The sequence below is a fragment of the Chionomys nivalis genome, chromosome 25, assembly GCF_950005125.1.
Source record: "Chionomys nivalis chromosome 25, mChiNiv1.1, whole genome shotgun sequence".
NCBI classification, from domain to species: Eukaryota; Metazoa; Chordata; class Mammalia; order Rodentia; family Cricetidae; genus Chionomys; species Chionomys nivalis.
Window position 1 is genome coordinate 18,812,579 of NC_080110.1, and position 16,365 is coordinate 18,828,943.

Genomic DNA, 16,365 nt, shown 5'->3' on the forward strand with positions numbered 1-16,365 from the left:
TGAAATTCTGAAATTCCTTTTTGAATATTTGGCTTATTATTATGTCTTCCCTCACTTTCGCCCTCCTGACTCAAACCATCTAATTCACCCTGCATCCTAATACAGTCTAACCAACCTGAAGTCCAGGTACAGACACAGGTGATAATGGTGATGCTGTTGTCTTGGTTACCATGTGCTCTGGAAGTTGCAGACTTCAGATGTTTTGTCGGTGTTTTTGTAGGATTTTGTTGTAGGTGAGGACTTTTGTTTTCATTATCATCATCATCATCATCATCATCATTATTATTATTAGGTTTTGTTTGAGATATGATACCCTGGATCCTAGGTTGATCTTAAACTCACTATATAGCCAAGGGTGACTTGAGCTTCTGATGTTTCTGCTTTGTGATTAGCATGTCCCCCCAACTACGATTGGATGTGATACTGACAGATTACATAGCATAGTGCATCCTACAAATGGAGATTCAACGCCAGGCCCTTGGTTTTGATTTTTGAACTAGGGTTTTCCCAGGTTGACCTGAAGCTTACAGTGCAGTCCAGACTCATACTTGGAACTCGCCAAAACCCTCCTATCTCAGTCTTGTGAGTACTATAATTTACAGAGAAGATCTACGCCTGCCTCTGAGTTTGGCTTTTTACTAGGATAGTTATTTCAGATTAATCTCCAAAGGGAATAAGTGAGATCTCTCCTTGTCTTTTTAGAGTGTGGAAGGGGAGCACCACGAGAAAGCTGTGGAGCTACTCAAGGCTGCGAAGGACAGTGTGAAGCTGGTGGTCAGATACACCCCAAAAGTCCTGGAGGAGATGGAGGCTCGTTTTGAAAAGCTGCGGACAGCCCGGCGCCGGCAGCAGCAGCAATTGCTCATTCAGCAGCAGCAACAGCAGCAGCAGCAGCAGCAACCACAACAAAACCACATGTCATAGGTGAGGCCTGCCCTCCTTCCTGCATGTGAGCACCTCACTGCCTAAAAGTAGCTCCTGGGCAGCTGAAATAAAACTGCCAGGCATAAGAGACACTCCAAAGACATTAATCAAATGAAAAGCAATGGTGTCCGAAAATATAAACAAGTTATTCCATTGCCATGTGTTTTTCAGTTACAGTCTCTGCATATGTAAGGTATTTGGGGAAATAATGTCCTGCGACAGGGGTAAATACTGACGCCAGGATTCATTTGTATAAACCCAGGCAATGCATCCTTTTTTGCCAAAGTAGAAATGGGAGTTGATTATAGTGCCCACTCATCCCCTTGACTGGTAGTTTTCACCCAGTATAGTGCTATTCCTGGCTACATATACTTTAGATAAGAGAGATACAGAGTATTGGAAACGTGTTCCACATGAAGAATGAAGCAGCAAAATGACAGCTGACATAATTTGACATCCCAAAGAGTTTGATATACATCTGACTCTTACCTTCTCCCAAATTTAACTTCACAACAAGAAAGGATAAATTAAGTTTCACATATATTTTCAAGAAAAAAAATGTGTTAATAGTACAATTTGTCACTTTTGAAGTATTTATTATGTGTTAGGGACACCTTTATCGCATACCCCTAAGCCTCTGAAGAACCAACCATTCCAGAAATTAACATTAAAGCCACGTCCTAGTCAGTGTTCTGTTGCTGTGAAGAGACCACCATGGACACCACAACCCTCATAAGGAAAACATTTCATTGGGACTGGTTTACAATTTCAGAGGTTGAGTCATTATTATCATGGTGGCACACAGGCAGACACAGAGCTGGAGAAGGAGCTGAAAGTTCAACATCTGGATCCACAGAGAGCAAGCAGAGACTGTCACAGTAGGCCTAGCTTGAGCTTATAAGTCCTCAAAGTCTACCCCCATGGTGATGTACTTCCTCTAACAAGGCCATACCTACTCCAAGGCCACAGCTCCTCACAGTGCCACTTCCTGTGAGCCAAACATTTAACAACATGAGTCGATGGGGACCATTCCTATTCAAAACACCACAAGCCACATCTTTGAGATGAGCAGTCTAAAACTGTGATCAGCCACCATTAAGAAGTAGCTTGAAGGCTGGGCAGTGGTGGTGCACACCTTTAATCCCAGCACTTGGGAGGCAGAGGGAGGCAGATCTCTGTGAGTTCTAGGCCAGCCTGGTCTACAAGAGCTAGTTCCAGGACAGGAACCAAAAGCTACGGAGAAACCCTGTCTCGAAAATTAAAAATAAATAAATAAATAAATAAATAAATAAATGTAAAAAAACAAAAACAAAAAAAAAACAGAGAAGAAGTAGCTTGAAATTGTGGTTCTCCTTCCTAAAATGTAGGATGCTCTAAAGTTATTTTTTTCCAAGCTATTCACTGAAAAAGAGCAATTTTATCATTAGGTATTTTGTACTATGTTGTCTTTAAATGTGTCCTGGTAAAGATGTTCAAATGTTCACAGAAAAGTGACAATAGGTGATGATGATTTTTGATTTTGTCATATTGGTTTATTGTTTGCTTAAAAGAAATGCTGAATAAGACATGAGATGTGTCTTTTTTATTTAAGCGACACTTGTGACAAAGGAAAGCTACACGATGAGTTTTCTTTTCTCTCTGAGTATATTTAGGGACTGCAGAAAGGGCTTAGTAGTAAGAGCACTTCCCAACTTTTCAGAGAAGCTGGATTTGGTTCCCAACACCTACATCATGGAGCTCACAACCACCTGTAATTCTAGCTCCAAATTTTCTGATGCTGTTCCTCTGGCTTCTGAGAGTACATCACAATCATAATATACATATAGACAATTAGACACGCGAGAGATAGACTAACTAAATAATGAAATAATACACACATACATACTTTTTTTAAAATTATATTTCTTCCCCCAAAGTATTTTGATTCAATACCACATGTCTTTTAGCACAATTGTGACCAGGCACTGTCCAGGGAGCAAAATACTTTATCTTCATGGGGCTGCATTCTTCTTAGAGGGGATAATTAATAACTAAGCAAGAAAATAAGTTTACATCCTTTTGGGAGCAGTACTTTGAAAAGTTAAACCGAAACTGTTTGAATGGACTCTAGCTCGGTGGTCACTTAAGATGTAGAGCTCTCAGAGGAAAAAGCATCTGAGATGAAACTGAATGCCAAGGAGCAGCCCTGAAGAACATGCTAAGAGAAAAAAAATGGCCAGTGTGATAGTGTATGAGTGGTTTGTGTTTGAAGAACAGAAAGAAGACCTTAAGAGGTGGGAACAATGAGTGATAATGACAGTGGTGGGCTGTGAGGTCAAAAAGATGTGTAGGGACTGGGTACAGAAAGCCTCCACACCCTATTAAAGAAATTGGATTTTATTGCAAGGGGACATGATGAAGGTTTTTAAGCAAAAAGGTGGCATGATTTGATTTATGTTCTATAAAGATAATTCAGCTTCTGTGACAATAGAGAATTACAGGGTTATGATGGAAAGAGACAAGTTGGATATATATATATGAAAGATACAGTGATCCAGGCAAGGGATGAATTGTCATAGACTGTGTGGTTGGGATAAATACAATGAATAGACATTTTGCCTAAAGCTTTATCCTCAGTTACTGATTCAGTACTCTCAGAATTTTATCAAAAAGTCCTTTTGGTAATAGAGGAAACCCATGATTCTCTAATCAATCGCTAGCATGCGTTCTGCTAATGCTGTTGTTTCTTCTATTCCTGGTATTACAGGCTCATAGCTGTTCTCCTGGGTGATTTATGATGTTTGCCCTTAGTAAAATTGCCCAGGGATATTTTGAAAGTAATATGTGTCAGTCAGACTTCTGAGAGCTTACTGTGAAAGCTGCCCATGCTTTGTTACTTCAGTTATCTTTGGAAATATACAAGTTGACATATACAGCCATTTGTATTTCTAGTCCCTGTTTCCTCCTTATTAAGTCACTTCAAGATTTCCTACAGCTCATTAGAAATCCACTTACATATTTTACCAGTAAACAAAAGCACCAAGTGTCTTTTGTTGTTGACACGGAATGTGGGAGAGTTCTGTTCGCTTGAATATGATCTTTGTATCTGTGCCCATAAAGAGGCTAGTGCAGAACACAGTGACAGCCCCTTGAGATTAAATGTGACCATTTTAAGAACAATCAAAACACCCCAAGTCATGTCACTCATGGATTTTATGGCGAATACAGTCAAAAAGACCCACATGAGCTCTTGTTTATGTTTTAATTACCTTGATCTTTAAGGAGTCAGAAAAGATTTACAACACTTACTAATTTATACTACAGTCATTTTTAAGGATTTTCAAGCTTATTAAATCTGTTTAACTGGAAGCAGATCTTTGAAATTTGTTGTTGCCATTCAAGTCAAGACCAGATAATCAAATCAGAATAGGTGTCAGATACAGTCTCACTGCTTATCAGATGAAATATAGCTTCATATTCTCCGAATCAGAGGTAATGTATGCTATCTGAGAAGTTTGAAATTATGAAGTCACTGTGAATGGGAAACGGATAAGGAAGAAAACCAGATGGAATGTAAGTCAGACAGGGTTTATCTTCCATACCCACTTGAATTTTAAAACCTGCCAAACTAAAATTGTCTTTTATCCTCATTAGATTAGATCCCATTTCCAAAAATGTAAATATATGAATATTCCAAAGTTACATGAAAGAAATCTAAACATAAAATATGATTATAGGGTTTGTCGTGTGATGGCACCTCTTTCAGAGTATACTGTGTTTATTCATCTTATACAGATTTTTAGTTTGAAAACACAATTTCATGTATACATTTGGATTTTCACTGATTTTCAAAGAATAAAAAAACAAGAGGAACACTAACACGTTTTCATATATTAACTGTAATGGTTTAGATAAAACGGCGCAGTACCCCAAGGGGCGGCAGTGGTGAGCCCTGACGGTAGCCAGGTCCCACCACCCGTGGCCTCTGTGGGTCCCAGGTGGGTGGGAAGCAGTGTGTAAGAGACAGGGCAGCCAATCCCACTGGGAGCTGTGGCAGATGAGAGACAGAAACAAATAGGCATGCCATGCAGAAAGAGGTTTGGGTATAGTCTATTCGGTGGGTTATGGGAGGAAAGAGAAGGGAGCGAAGGAGGGAGGGAGGGAGGGAGGGAGGGAGGGAGGGAGGGAGGGAGGGAGGGAGGGAGGGAGGGAGGAAGGGAGGGAGGGAGGGAGGGAGGGAGAGAACGAGAGAGAGAGAGGGGGGGAGAACAGAGAGAGAGAACAGAGAGAGAGAGAACAGAGAGAGAGAGAAACAGAGTGGGGAAGGGGGGACGGCTGCCACCTCTTCCAAAGAGAGACAGGACAGACTGCAGGAAGATCCCCTTGCCTCAGAGGAAGGGGTTGTGGGCGGGGTTTGTCACTAAAGTGCCCTCTCCCACTTCCCCCCTTCCACCAAGGCAAGCAGATTTTTCTTCCTCTTTAAGCCTACATTCTCTCTACCCTGTCTCTCTTCAGAAGAGGTGACTGAGGTCTCTTCTCCTCCCTGCCCCCCCACCTCCCCCCCTTTCTCTCTCTCTCCTTCTTCCCTTTTACTGAACAAACTCACTCTGCATGTTGTGCCTATCCATATCTGTCTCATACCCGCCAGGGATCCTCATGGGACCCAGCTCCCCCTAGTGGCCCGCCCGCTGCCACCCCTCGAGGAAAGACCATTTTATTTAAACCATTGCATTACTAGCCAAGAAAAGTCCCAAGACCAACGCCTGTTTCTGCACTCCATTGTTGGGCAAGGACAGGACAAAGAATTCATCAACTATGAAACCGTGACAAACCCCCATATATGAACATAGGAGTTGGCATTTGCCATCTGTCTCACTGACCCTACCATCTGCTCTTTACACCTGTTCCTTTTACTTCATCATTTCCGAAATCTTTCTCTACCTCCTGTTAATACCAAGGAATTGTTGCGAAAACTACCGACCCAGCCACTGGGAACATTAGATCCCATAGGGTGACCCAATAAAAGCAAATATGAGGAATCCAGAGTCCATCAAGTAGAAATCCGGAGCAGAAGTAACAAGAATGCTAATGTTTATGAAACAATACAAGCAAGAACTCTTTCTGAGGAGAGACATGAGGCAATACAGAGTAAAGGTTTGACAGTGTCAACACCAGGTAGCAGGCCCAGGCCACACCACACTGGGAGACAGCTTCAGTACCAGGCAGCAGACCATGGTGACAACAGTGTTGTCCAGAGACTATCCAACCATGGGAACCTCAGCCCCAGTTCTGCCTGCACCTAAAGGAGCAACCACTGGAACTGAGACACTGCCTGCAACTGGAGGAATGACCGCGGGAGCTGTGAACATCTGAATTTTGGGTCTATATACACCTGGAGGAGCCATCACCAAAACACTCAACTTTGCCTGTAACTGAAGGGAGAGTTCAAGGGAGTCAAAGACCCCAGCTTCACCAACTGGAGGAAGAGGAACTCCAGAAGAACAGGATCCACCTGAACCAAGTAGAGGAAAAGACAAGTAGACATTAAGGTAAGAATATACTCAACAACACAAAGAGAAATAGAGCACCATCAGAAACCAGTCGTTCTACAGCCACAAGACCTGAACATCTGAACATCCCAACACAGATGAAGCAGAAGAAAATGTCATTAAAAATAAATTTACCAGGCAATTGAAGCTCTTAAGGAGGAAATGAAAAGAATTCCCTTAAAGAAATAGAAGAAAGGGCAAATGAAAAATTGGAAGAGATCAACAAATCCCTTAAAGAAAACCAAAAAAAAAAAAAAAAAAAAAAAAAGCAACCAAACAGATGAAGGACTTAAACAGGTTCATGACTTAAAAACTGAAATAGAGGCTATAAGGAGAACACAAACTGGGGGAACTCTGGAAATGGAAAATCTGGAGAAATGATCAGAAACTACAGTTGCAAACATAAACAACAGAATGCAGGAAATGGAAAAGAGAATCTCAGGCATTGAAGAGTCAATAGAGAAAATAGATTCAGTGGTCAAAGAAAATGTTAAATCCAACAAATTTTTAACATAAAATATCCAGGAATTTTGGGATGCCATGAAAGGACAAAAGAATAATAGGGTTTGAAGAAGGAAAAGAACTCCAGCTCAAAGGCACAGAAAATGCATTCAACAAAATTGTGGAGAAAATATATAGCAAAATTATGATAAACCAAACAGCATGGTGCTGGAGGAGCTTTCATGCTGTTTGTCCACAATGACTGTTGTAAATCACAGATGATATGCCCATCAGTACTCGTCCCCCTTTTGTCTGCACTGCTTTAAAACTGGCTGGCTTTTTCATTCTTTTAAATAGCCACTCTCATAGCCAAAAGATTGCATTTTGGTTTAAAATTTCATTTCCCCAAGTGTTCGTGATGATGAGCTTTTTATTTATTCTTCCTGTATCTCTTAGCTATTTATCTTCTTTGGGAAATAATCATCTAAGTGCATTGGCTGCTCTTTCATTAACTGTCTTTGTTTTGCTATTGAATGTTTTGAATTCTTTAACATTTTTTTGGATATTAGCTGCCCATCAGATGTATTATTGGCAAGTATTTTCTCCCAGTTTCTGGTTGTTTGCCTCTTCATTTTTTTTTTTTTGTTTCTTTTGAAGTAAAGAAGCTTTTTTGTTTCAAACAATTCCACATGTCTATTTTTGCTATTTCTCCCCATGTTTTATGTTGTATCTATCATGTATGCACAACACAGTTTCTACATATGAGAGAAAACCTGCCGTATGTGTCTTTCTGTGCCTGGTTTACTTTTCTTATTTTAATGATCTTCAATCCCTTCTGCTTTGACATTAACTGACTATCAAACCATGCTTTATTTACAACCTGAGTTACCCACCAATATGTAATCCATCATACCCACAGATCCTGCAAGGTAGAAGGTACAAATACCAAGGCAGGGATAGAAAGACTAATTCTGAAGACCACAATGGCCCCTCAGAGAGTTGACAAAGAAATATGTTCAACAAAATTCATGCTAAAATACAAACCAAGCTTGTGTGTAGAAATAAATGACTATACCCAGCAAAAAATGGTTCAGTTGGTAAAGGCACTTGTGACAAACCACTGGTGACTTTCGGTCTCACATTTTCCCAACTGAGCTCAATTTTATCTCGATGTTTAAACCTACAGACAAGAGTTTGATTCCCATAACCCACATGAAGATGGAAGAGGAAAACCAAGACCACAAAATAGACCTCTAATTCACACACACAGACACACACACACACACAACCATACACACACAGAGAGATATAAATAAATAAACCCACTTAAAAATGAATGACTAATCTTCTGAGTTGTAAATCATATGATAGGTAAATTGATCAAATGGTTCCTTCCAGAAAGAGTCCTGCTGCCCCCAACTTTGTTTGCCTACCACCCTCCCAGCTACTGGCTTATTTCTTAGTTTCTTTCCTCTTCTGGATACATGAGAAATCCAAACACTCTGCTGCTGTAAAATGTGTTTGTATCCCCCATCCTTTTGGGACATATGACTGTGATAATTCGGTTCCTTAAAAAAAAAAATCAATCTCTGAGCCAGGAGATAGTGCCGCATGCCTTTAATCCCAGCATTCAGGAGGCACAGGCAGGTGGATCTCTGTGAGTTCCAGGCCAGTCTAGTCTATAGAGCAAGTTCCAGGACAGCCGGATCTACAACCTGTCCTCAAAAACAAAAACAAAAACCAAAAAAAAAAAAAAAAAAAAAATCACTAGTTCTGTCCCTTTAGGAAGCCATCAGTCTAACTCTGAATAAAATGCTGTCTTATGAAGATTAAATAAGAAAGGAGAACTATGTAAGTCAATACAACACATCAATTAGGGACCATTTAGTACATTTCCGTCATGATAAACTGTTGCTACTGATACTGCAGTGGTTAAAATGCTAATGGAATTCACACTTTATACAATGCAGGAAGGCAATTTGCTTCTGCCCCTTACACGTCTGTGTGTATTCTATAGCCCCTGTGCTTGCTGGCACATCACAAGAAGACTTTCACCCAGTGGGTCAGTGAAGAGTAGGCAGAAAACTTTGTTGGAAATCTATTTTGTGCATTTGGGGGCATTGACTGAAGCAAAAATAGCAGCGTCCTTAAAAACAGAGATTGGGAGAAATGATTCTGTACTAGCTGAAGTGTGACACTTCTGAGGGAGGGGTTCAGGGGAGCAGCACCCCCAAATCTGGTTAGACAAATGACACTGCCTGTTCTATGTGGTGCCAGACTGACCTTGGGGGAGGGGGGACTTAATTTCTGCCTCCGACAAGGGATATTGGTGCTTCCCACTGGTCAGCCAAAGGCTTTGAAGGCTTGCATCTCAGGAAAGGCATTGCTAAATGCTATGGTGTTAGTTATTGTTACACTATGAATGCTACTTGGATTTTTTTTTTCTTTGCCTTCATGGAGAGAATTAGAATCATCTGGAACTAATAGGAACAAATGTTAAGTATTTGAAATGTTTCCAAACTCGAATTCTTTATTTCATTTTGGGAAGGAAATGTTACGGCTTTTCCTGTCACGTCCATCAATGACTTCCTTAATAACAGGATTTTCTTGTGTTTTGTTTTGTTTTTTTCACGTGTGGAAGACCATGAATGAATGATGATGCCTCACATAATCCAAGTCATTCTCATTGTGGTGATTTCAATGAGAATTCCTCCCTGTCTTAGTTACGGTTATTATTGCTGTGATGAAACTTCATGACTAAAATTCACCTAGGGGAGAAAAGGGTTTATTTGGCTCACATATCCCGAATCGCAGTCCACTGAGGGAAGCCAAGTCAGGAACTCAAACTGGGCGGGAACATGGAGGCAGGAACTGATACAGAGGCTATGGAGGAGCGCTGCTTACTGGCTGGCTTTTCATAGCTTGTTCAGCCTGTTTTCTTACAACACCTAGGATTGTACCAGGCTTTTTCTTTTGGATCACCAACCAACTCCCAAATCATGACACAGAGACTTCTTATTAGTTATGAATGCTCAACCTAGCTTAGGCGGCTCCTTTTCTTAGCTCTTTTGACTTAAATTAATCTGTTTCTCTTTATCTACATTTTGCCTCTGGGCTTTTACTTTTCTTTCCTTCTGTATCTGACTGGCTGGCAGACAGCTGTGTGGTTTCTTGCCCCAGGCATGTCTTTTCTCACTCATTCTTTCTCTCTCTCTCTCTCTCTCTCTCTCTCTCTCTCTCTCTCTCTCTCTCTCTCTCTCTCATTCTTGTTCTTCTCCTGAACCTCGGTTTCTCCTCCTGTCCCTTCTCTCTGCCTGCCAGCCCCGCCTATCCTTTCTCTGCCTAGCTATTGGCCATTTAGCTTTGTATTGGACCAATCAGGTGCCTTAAGTAGGCACACCTTTACATAATTAAACACATATCCTTACATCGTTAAACAAATACAGCATAAACAAGTGTAACACATCTTTATGCAGTTAAAATAATATTCCACAGCATAAACAAATGTAACATATCTTTACATGTTAATAGAAGTATATATACATATTCACATATTCCACAACTCAGTACCACTAGCCCAGGGGTGGTATCACCCACAATGATCTGGGACCTTACCATCAATTAGTAAAATGCTCTACAGTCTTGCCTACAGCCTGACTTTATGAAGGCATTTTCTCAGTTAAGATTCCCTGCTCTCAAATGCCTCCAGCCTATGTCGAATACATGATACTGTCCAGCACGCCACCATCGTCTCCGATGTTTGAATGTTAGCTTCGCATTTTGTAGAACTGTTTTTAGAAGGATTAGTAAGTGCGGCCTTATCGGAGGAGGTATACTATACAGGAGCTTTGAGATTTCAAAAGATTACTATGCCCAGCTTCCCCTGACCCTGCCACCCTGCTTCGTGATTATGTGACTCTGCCAGTGCCATTCCTGCCTCCTTGATGCAATACTGTCCCCAAACAAGCTCATGGTCTCACCCTCTAAAACTATAAGCAAACCCCCAATTAAATGCTTTCTTTCATAAGGTACCTTTGTCATGGTGTCTCTTCACAGCAATAGAACAGTGACTAAAATATCGTGTAGTGAATATTCTTGATTTTTTTTTAGTGATTTATAGTTTAAAAATGAATCCTAATCACTGATTTCTCTCTATTGTCTTCCTCTACCCAACTCCATTTTTAGGCCGTGAAGAAAAGCTACCAGGTCAACCATCAGACAGTCAAAAATTTGAAACCGTGCTCCAGAATCCCAGCACATAGAAAAGGAAAAGGCAACACCAATAACTGCACCCGTCACAAAGCTGTGAACACGTGCTGTCTCCATCCTTTACCACGGCAATTCAACATCTTCCTCCTCTGGGTACCAGCCCCCTGCTCATCGCTTTTTACCCACTCAGATCTTCCATTCACAGCAGTGGAAACTCCCAGTGTGTTGAGGGAGGGACTTCTCCAGTCTGCAGACTGAAGCAGTGTAAGAATAAAGTCTGTGACTTTTGAACAAATCACCAGGGCTAGGATTAAGTGATTCTTTAGTCTGAGGCTCTTCCGGAGGTTAGCGAACCCTTCATTAGGCTATAGTTCAAACTGCATCAGTTCAAGGTTGTGGCCATTTGAAAGGAACTTACACATTGTCCCTTGCCCTCACCCGTTTCATAGTCTATATTGCTGAGCTGTCCGAATTGGAATTTGATTTAGTTATAAACCCAACCTCCATTCTCCTCTTGAAAATGGCAAGTTCTTATCTTACATAATCTCTTTAGAACCTGGAACCAGTTGGCTTTCTCATTTTCTGTTTTTATCCATTTCTGAGTGTCTTAGCAGAGTAGGAAATTTTAGCTGAACTTTTAATTTTTAGAAGCAAGAGTTGGAACTCAACGCTGTGCTTTTTGAAAATTTAAGTATTGTTTATATCTATTATTAATTTCAACAGAGTATAATGTATATTTTTTCCACAAAATTCTTAAGACCAGAGTACACTTGCTCTAACTTGGTTCTTTGTTTACCAAGGTTTACCGCTCTGGTAAGAGATTATCTTCACTTTATGAACTCATCCTCAGTTGATAAGTGTAACCAGCCCTCCATATTTTCTTGTTAAAATTTATTTATTTTTATTGATAAACTTTGGAGAAGTCTAAACCCATCCTGCACACATTAGTGTGCTTTCATAGATATCTATTTGATATTTTAAATCTTGGAGATTTATAAAACTGAATTATAATAGGTACACATAGGTATACATTCAAGGGGATATATCACAGAAAGTTCTGATTAATTTCCCTAAATACAAACTGTATATTTTTGACAGTCTAGTATCAAAGGTATTGGCCCACTTACATTGAGGTATGTGAAACCCAGTGGTACCAGTATTGTGAATGACAGACGCTGCTTCCTTCAAAGGGAAATCTGTTTTAGTTTGCATATTCCCACTTGTAAATACCCAATAAGGTTTTTCAACTTTCACAAAAATCTGTTAGGGCATCCTGGACACAAAATACATTTTTTAGTTTAGAGTAAATATAGGCCCCTAATATGGTTTTCCATACTGTAATGAGAAGGAAACTTTAACTATCTGAACATGTAAATACCTTAAGCACAAAAATGTACACACACACACACACACAAAAGAATAACTGTCTAGTTAAACCTAGTTGAACTGTTGAAATAGAGTCAGATATTTTACTATGTCCAATTTTACAAGCAGAAAATGGTTCCCCATCAAGACACAACAAATCTGATATTTCAGATAGTCCTCCAACATAAAAAATTTCTGAAGCATGGCTTACAAGTCATCTTTTTGAAACTAAACAAAACCAATTAGATTTGCCCAGCATGTTTTATTTCACACTGTTGGGTGGCACTGTTGTCAGCAGAAATGCCTTACTGCTCTAGGTAGTGCATCACCAACCAGGGGACAAAGAGTGAGAAAGCCAAGAGCTACACCAGTTCATTTCAAGACGATCCTGTTACGGTAACAGCTTCCCATCCTGAAAAACATCATTTTTTACAGGAGAGAGGTTGGGGGAGGTGTCAGCAAGAGCCAAGAATGTTATATAAAATAGGTCAATAAAAGGGACAAGCATGACAAAAAGAACGAAATGGAGACTATATGAATATTATTCAGTTTGAAAGATAGTTCTCATTTTTATAAGAAAAAAATAATAAACCTATATTTTAGTTATCATTTAACAAAGAAATATTAAAGCTACTCAGAAGATGCCACAACACTCTCATAGAAGGAAGTCATCTTACCCTTACAGTGAGAAAATGGTCATTTCAATGAGTTTCAGTACCTTGTATAAATTTGGAGCTTAAGATGAGTACGTTTTCACGTAGCTGTTAAGCATTTAGTTAATCTCGAAGTCAACATATGGTTTCCCATCAATACGAGTATTGTCAGAAACAGCTATGAAATAAGCAGATGCTTTCCACTGTTGTTTTCTAGAAGTCTCTGTATTTTATGCTTCATTCGTACAGTGTGTCGTGCTGATAAATGTATTCCAGGATGTTTGTTGAGATGAAGCAATCCATCATACCTACAGAAGCCAAGGATAGGTTATATGTCTTAGTGGGTCTCACATACAAATGGCTGGTTTACTTCAGTGAAGTTCAGCTTGTTGAAATGCAAGCATTTCCCTAAAATTGTAATCACGAGTGACATCCACAAAGACTTACAGTGCCACCGATGGGTCTCTGAAGTTTCATTGAAGCAAGACGGAAAAGGAAGGACAAATCTACCACAATTTGGCCTGACATTCTCTATTCCTAAACATAAAGCCATTGACATGTCTGATGTCATCCGTTCAAAGAAAAAGGCAGAATAGACTACTCTTCCACTCCGTTCAATACAAATATAAGAAATGTTGTGTGAACAGTTAGGGAGAAACGGCTCTGACTTCTCAACAGATATCTGATGAAGTGAATCTCAGTTCTTTCCCTGGGTCAAGGTGGTTAGGCAGTGCAACAAACCTCTTCTGCGCATTTTCCCTGCTGCAATTTCTGAGGCAAGCCCAGAAGGTAAAAGAATTACTGAACCTCTTCATTGGAGCATTTCCATTTTGATTCTGTCACCATTTACAACGGGACAACTGCAGGGGGATAATGAGCCTAAATTGCAATCGACTTTGGAAGAATAACAGACTTTGTCTTCCTCAATCATGTAATCAATAGGGAACTCTCTAGCTGTGAGAGCCACCCCTATCTCTTAAGACTATGCTAAGATCTCAATGAAAAGTCTAGCAACCAGGGGCTTGTTAAAAACTGGAGCTTGTATCTAAAGAACTTAGAGACAAATTACACTCATTTACAAATGAGGTTCTCAAACGTGACACCAAGCTGTTCCTATTTCCTTTACGTGGGTGCACGTTCAGGGCACCAAACGTGGTACTTTGCTTTCTGCATCTATTACTATCTATGGGTGTGTGAATGAGTGCCTGGATTTTTCACCTCTTAGCATGGCTTTGCTTTTAAGCACTCATAGATGATATTTAAGAGGAGCTTATGACAAAATTGTGACACAGATAAAGATCATTCCCTGAGGATTCAGCGAACCCTTTAAGTAAGACCTTTCCCACATTCTGTCCTTATTTAGATCCCAAATAAGACCAAGGGATGTGACTGCAGCCCTGTGGATGAACTGGCACACTGGGGGGCACTCAATGACTATTTGTTGAATGAATGAATGATTGAAGAGGGGATATATGAATTAATTTTGACCTGACTAGCATATTAATTGGCACTAGAATTTCATGTGTCATAGTCAGAGCCAGGATTTTCTCTAAGATAGGATCCGGAATCAAATTACATGAACTATCTCAAAGATTTAAGGACCTTTAAGTCAGGGGAAATGCTTGGGAATTCAGGTTTACAGAAATTTATAAAAGTAGAAAAAAATCTCTCTAGTTCTTTACAAAGCACTTGGACAACTTGGCATGGGTGCTTCAAATATGGAACTTCATTTCCAAAGTTTACAGAAGATCATGCTTTAGTTTCTTTTTGAAAAAAAAAGTTATATTGTCAAGCATATTTAATTCCCCTATGATATTTCTATTTGTTAAAACAGTCCACGGTCCATGAAAACATCGTTTCTAAACTAGCTGCCTTCCATGATTACATCCTTCATCTTTCATTCCTAGAATGTACCTGAGCTACAGATTGCTGCCATGTCACCCCCAAAACCTCTCCATGGATCTAATTATTTAACAGATATTCCTGTGTCGCTGGTGCACGCTAGATTCTGGAAATGCACTGCGAAAGAAGACAAATGTAATGCCATCCTAAGGTTCACGGTGAGGAACTCCTTAGCGCGTATTCTGGCCAAACCCACTGGGTCCTCTTTCCACATGCTAGAACAACTGCAAACCCTCACCCCGTGGGAGACATGAAATATTTCCTGCGTAATTTATGTGAGCTTGCTTTTCTGAACATACCCCTTAAATGTGCCACATCGTTTAGCCATAAACCAAAGTTACAACCCAGTGACGTAGGCAGTTGTGACAGTCTTAACCATGCAGTAGTACTTACCAGGCTGCAGCTTGTGTGCCAAATGCTTTCACAAACCCCTCCCCAGGACAGCTCTACTCACTGGGCTCTATTTACACACAGGAAAACAAAAGCACAGACTGCATGACTTTGCCAAGGTCACCTGATTAGCTTGTGGAGTTGGGACTTGAACCCAAGAAGCCTGACACAATAGTTCATGTGCCTAACTATGATCTGTGGGCTGTGGGAGCACTAGTATATTAATATGGATGAGTCATTGTATATAGAATTACCCTGAATTTGCAAAGTAGCAAATAAAAGATGTTAGTAAATTACAACTCATGCTAGTCAACAAATCACACCAGAAATAAAAACAAAACAGGGTGAGAACCGAATCTTACTTCATAGCATTCATTTATGAACAGTACTTCAAGCCAGGGACAGGCATCCAGGTTCAGGTCCAGAAAATTTCTATTTGTGAAAACGTTTCAATGACTTCAGACGTATTTATTGTCAGCCACTGTGTCTATCTGGTGCTACAAAAAACCGAAAGAACAAAAATCCCTGCTCTAAGGGCTTCTACATACACAGTGCAGAGATGAATCAAGGATATTTCATCTTTATAGGGAAGCATTGGCCAATTGTATCCCCCCCCCCCCCCGTTGCATTGCATGTACATCGTGTCTTTCCGATTGTTTTTGTTGTTTTTACGAAAGAGCTGCAAAATTGTGCAGTGGTTCAACCTGACCAAAGTGGTTTTATGCTGCTGGGAAGTAAACATATTAGACACCAGACTGGACGTACTGTTTTTATTAACATCCCAGGGATCATCGGACTTTCCTTCTTTATGCATTAGTTTCTCTCTGGTATTTAGTCATGGGGACAACGAAAGTGACTGACATATACGAATATTACCTGTATTGAGTCTGCATAAGGGACCCTTGGTTCTTTCGTTCACTTGAATGACGAAAACCTACAATACCCAAAAGGAA

The 16,365-nt window shown here is 40.2% G+C and overlaps 1 protein-coding gene across 3 annotated transcripts in view; it reads left to right on the forward strand.

The window, feature by feature from the left end:
• Positions 1 to 16,165, forward strand: part of Lin7a (lin-7 homolog A, crumbs cell polarity complex component) — a 130,369-nt gene extending 114,204 nt beyond the window's left edge. For all 3 annotated transcript variants that reach the window (XM_057758220.1, XM_057758222.1, XM_057758221.1), the window contains exons 5-6: positions 703 to 924; positions 11,079 to 16,165. In XM_057758220.1, the coding sequence (XP_057614203.1) occupies positions 703 to 924 (222 nt within the window). In that variant the 3' untranslated portion in view covers positions 11,079 to 16,165. The remainder of the gene's footprint in view (positions 1 to 702; positions 925 to 11,078) is intronic.
• The last annotated feature ends 200 nt before the right edge of the window (positions 16,166 to 16,365 follow it).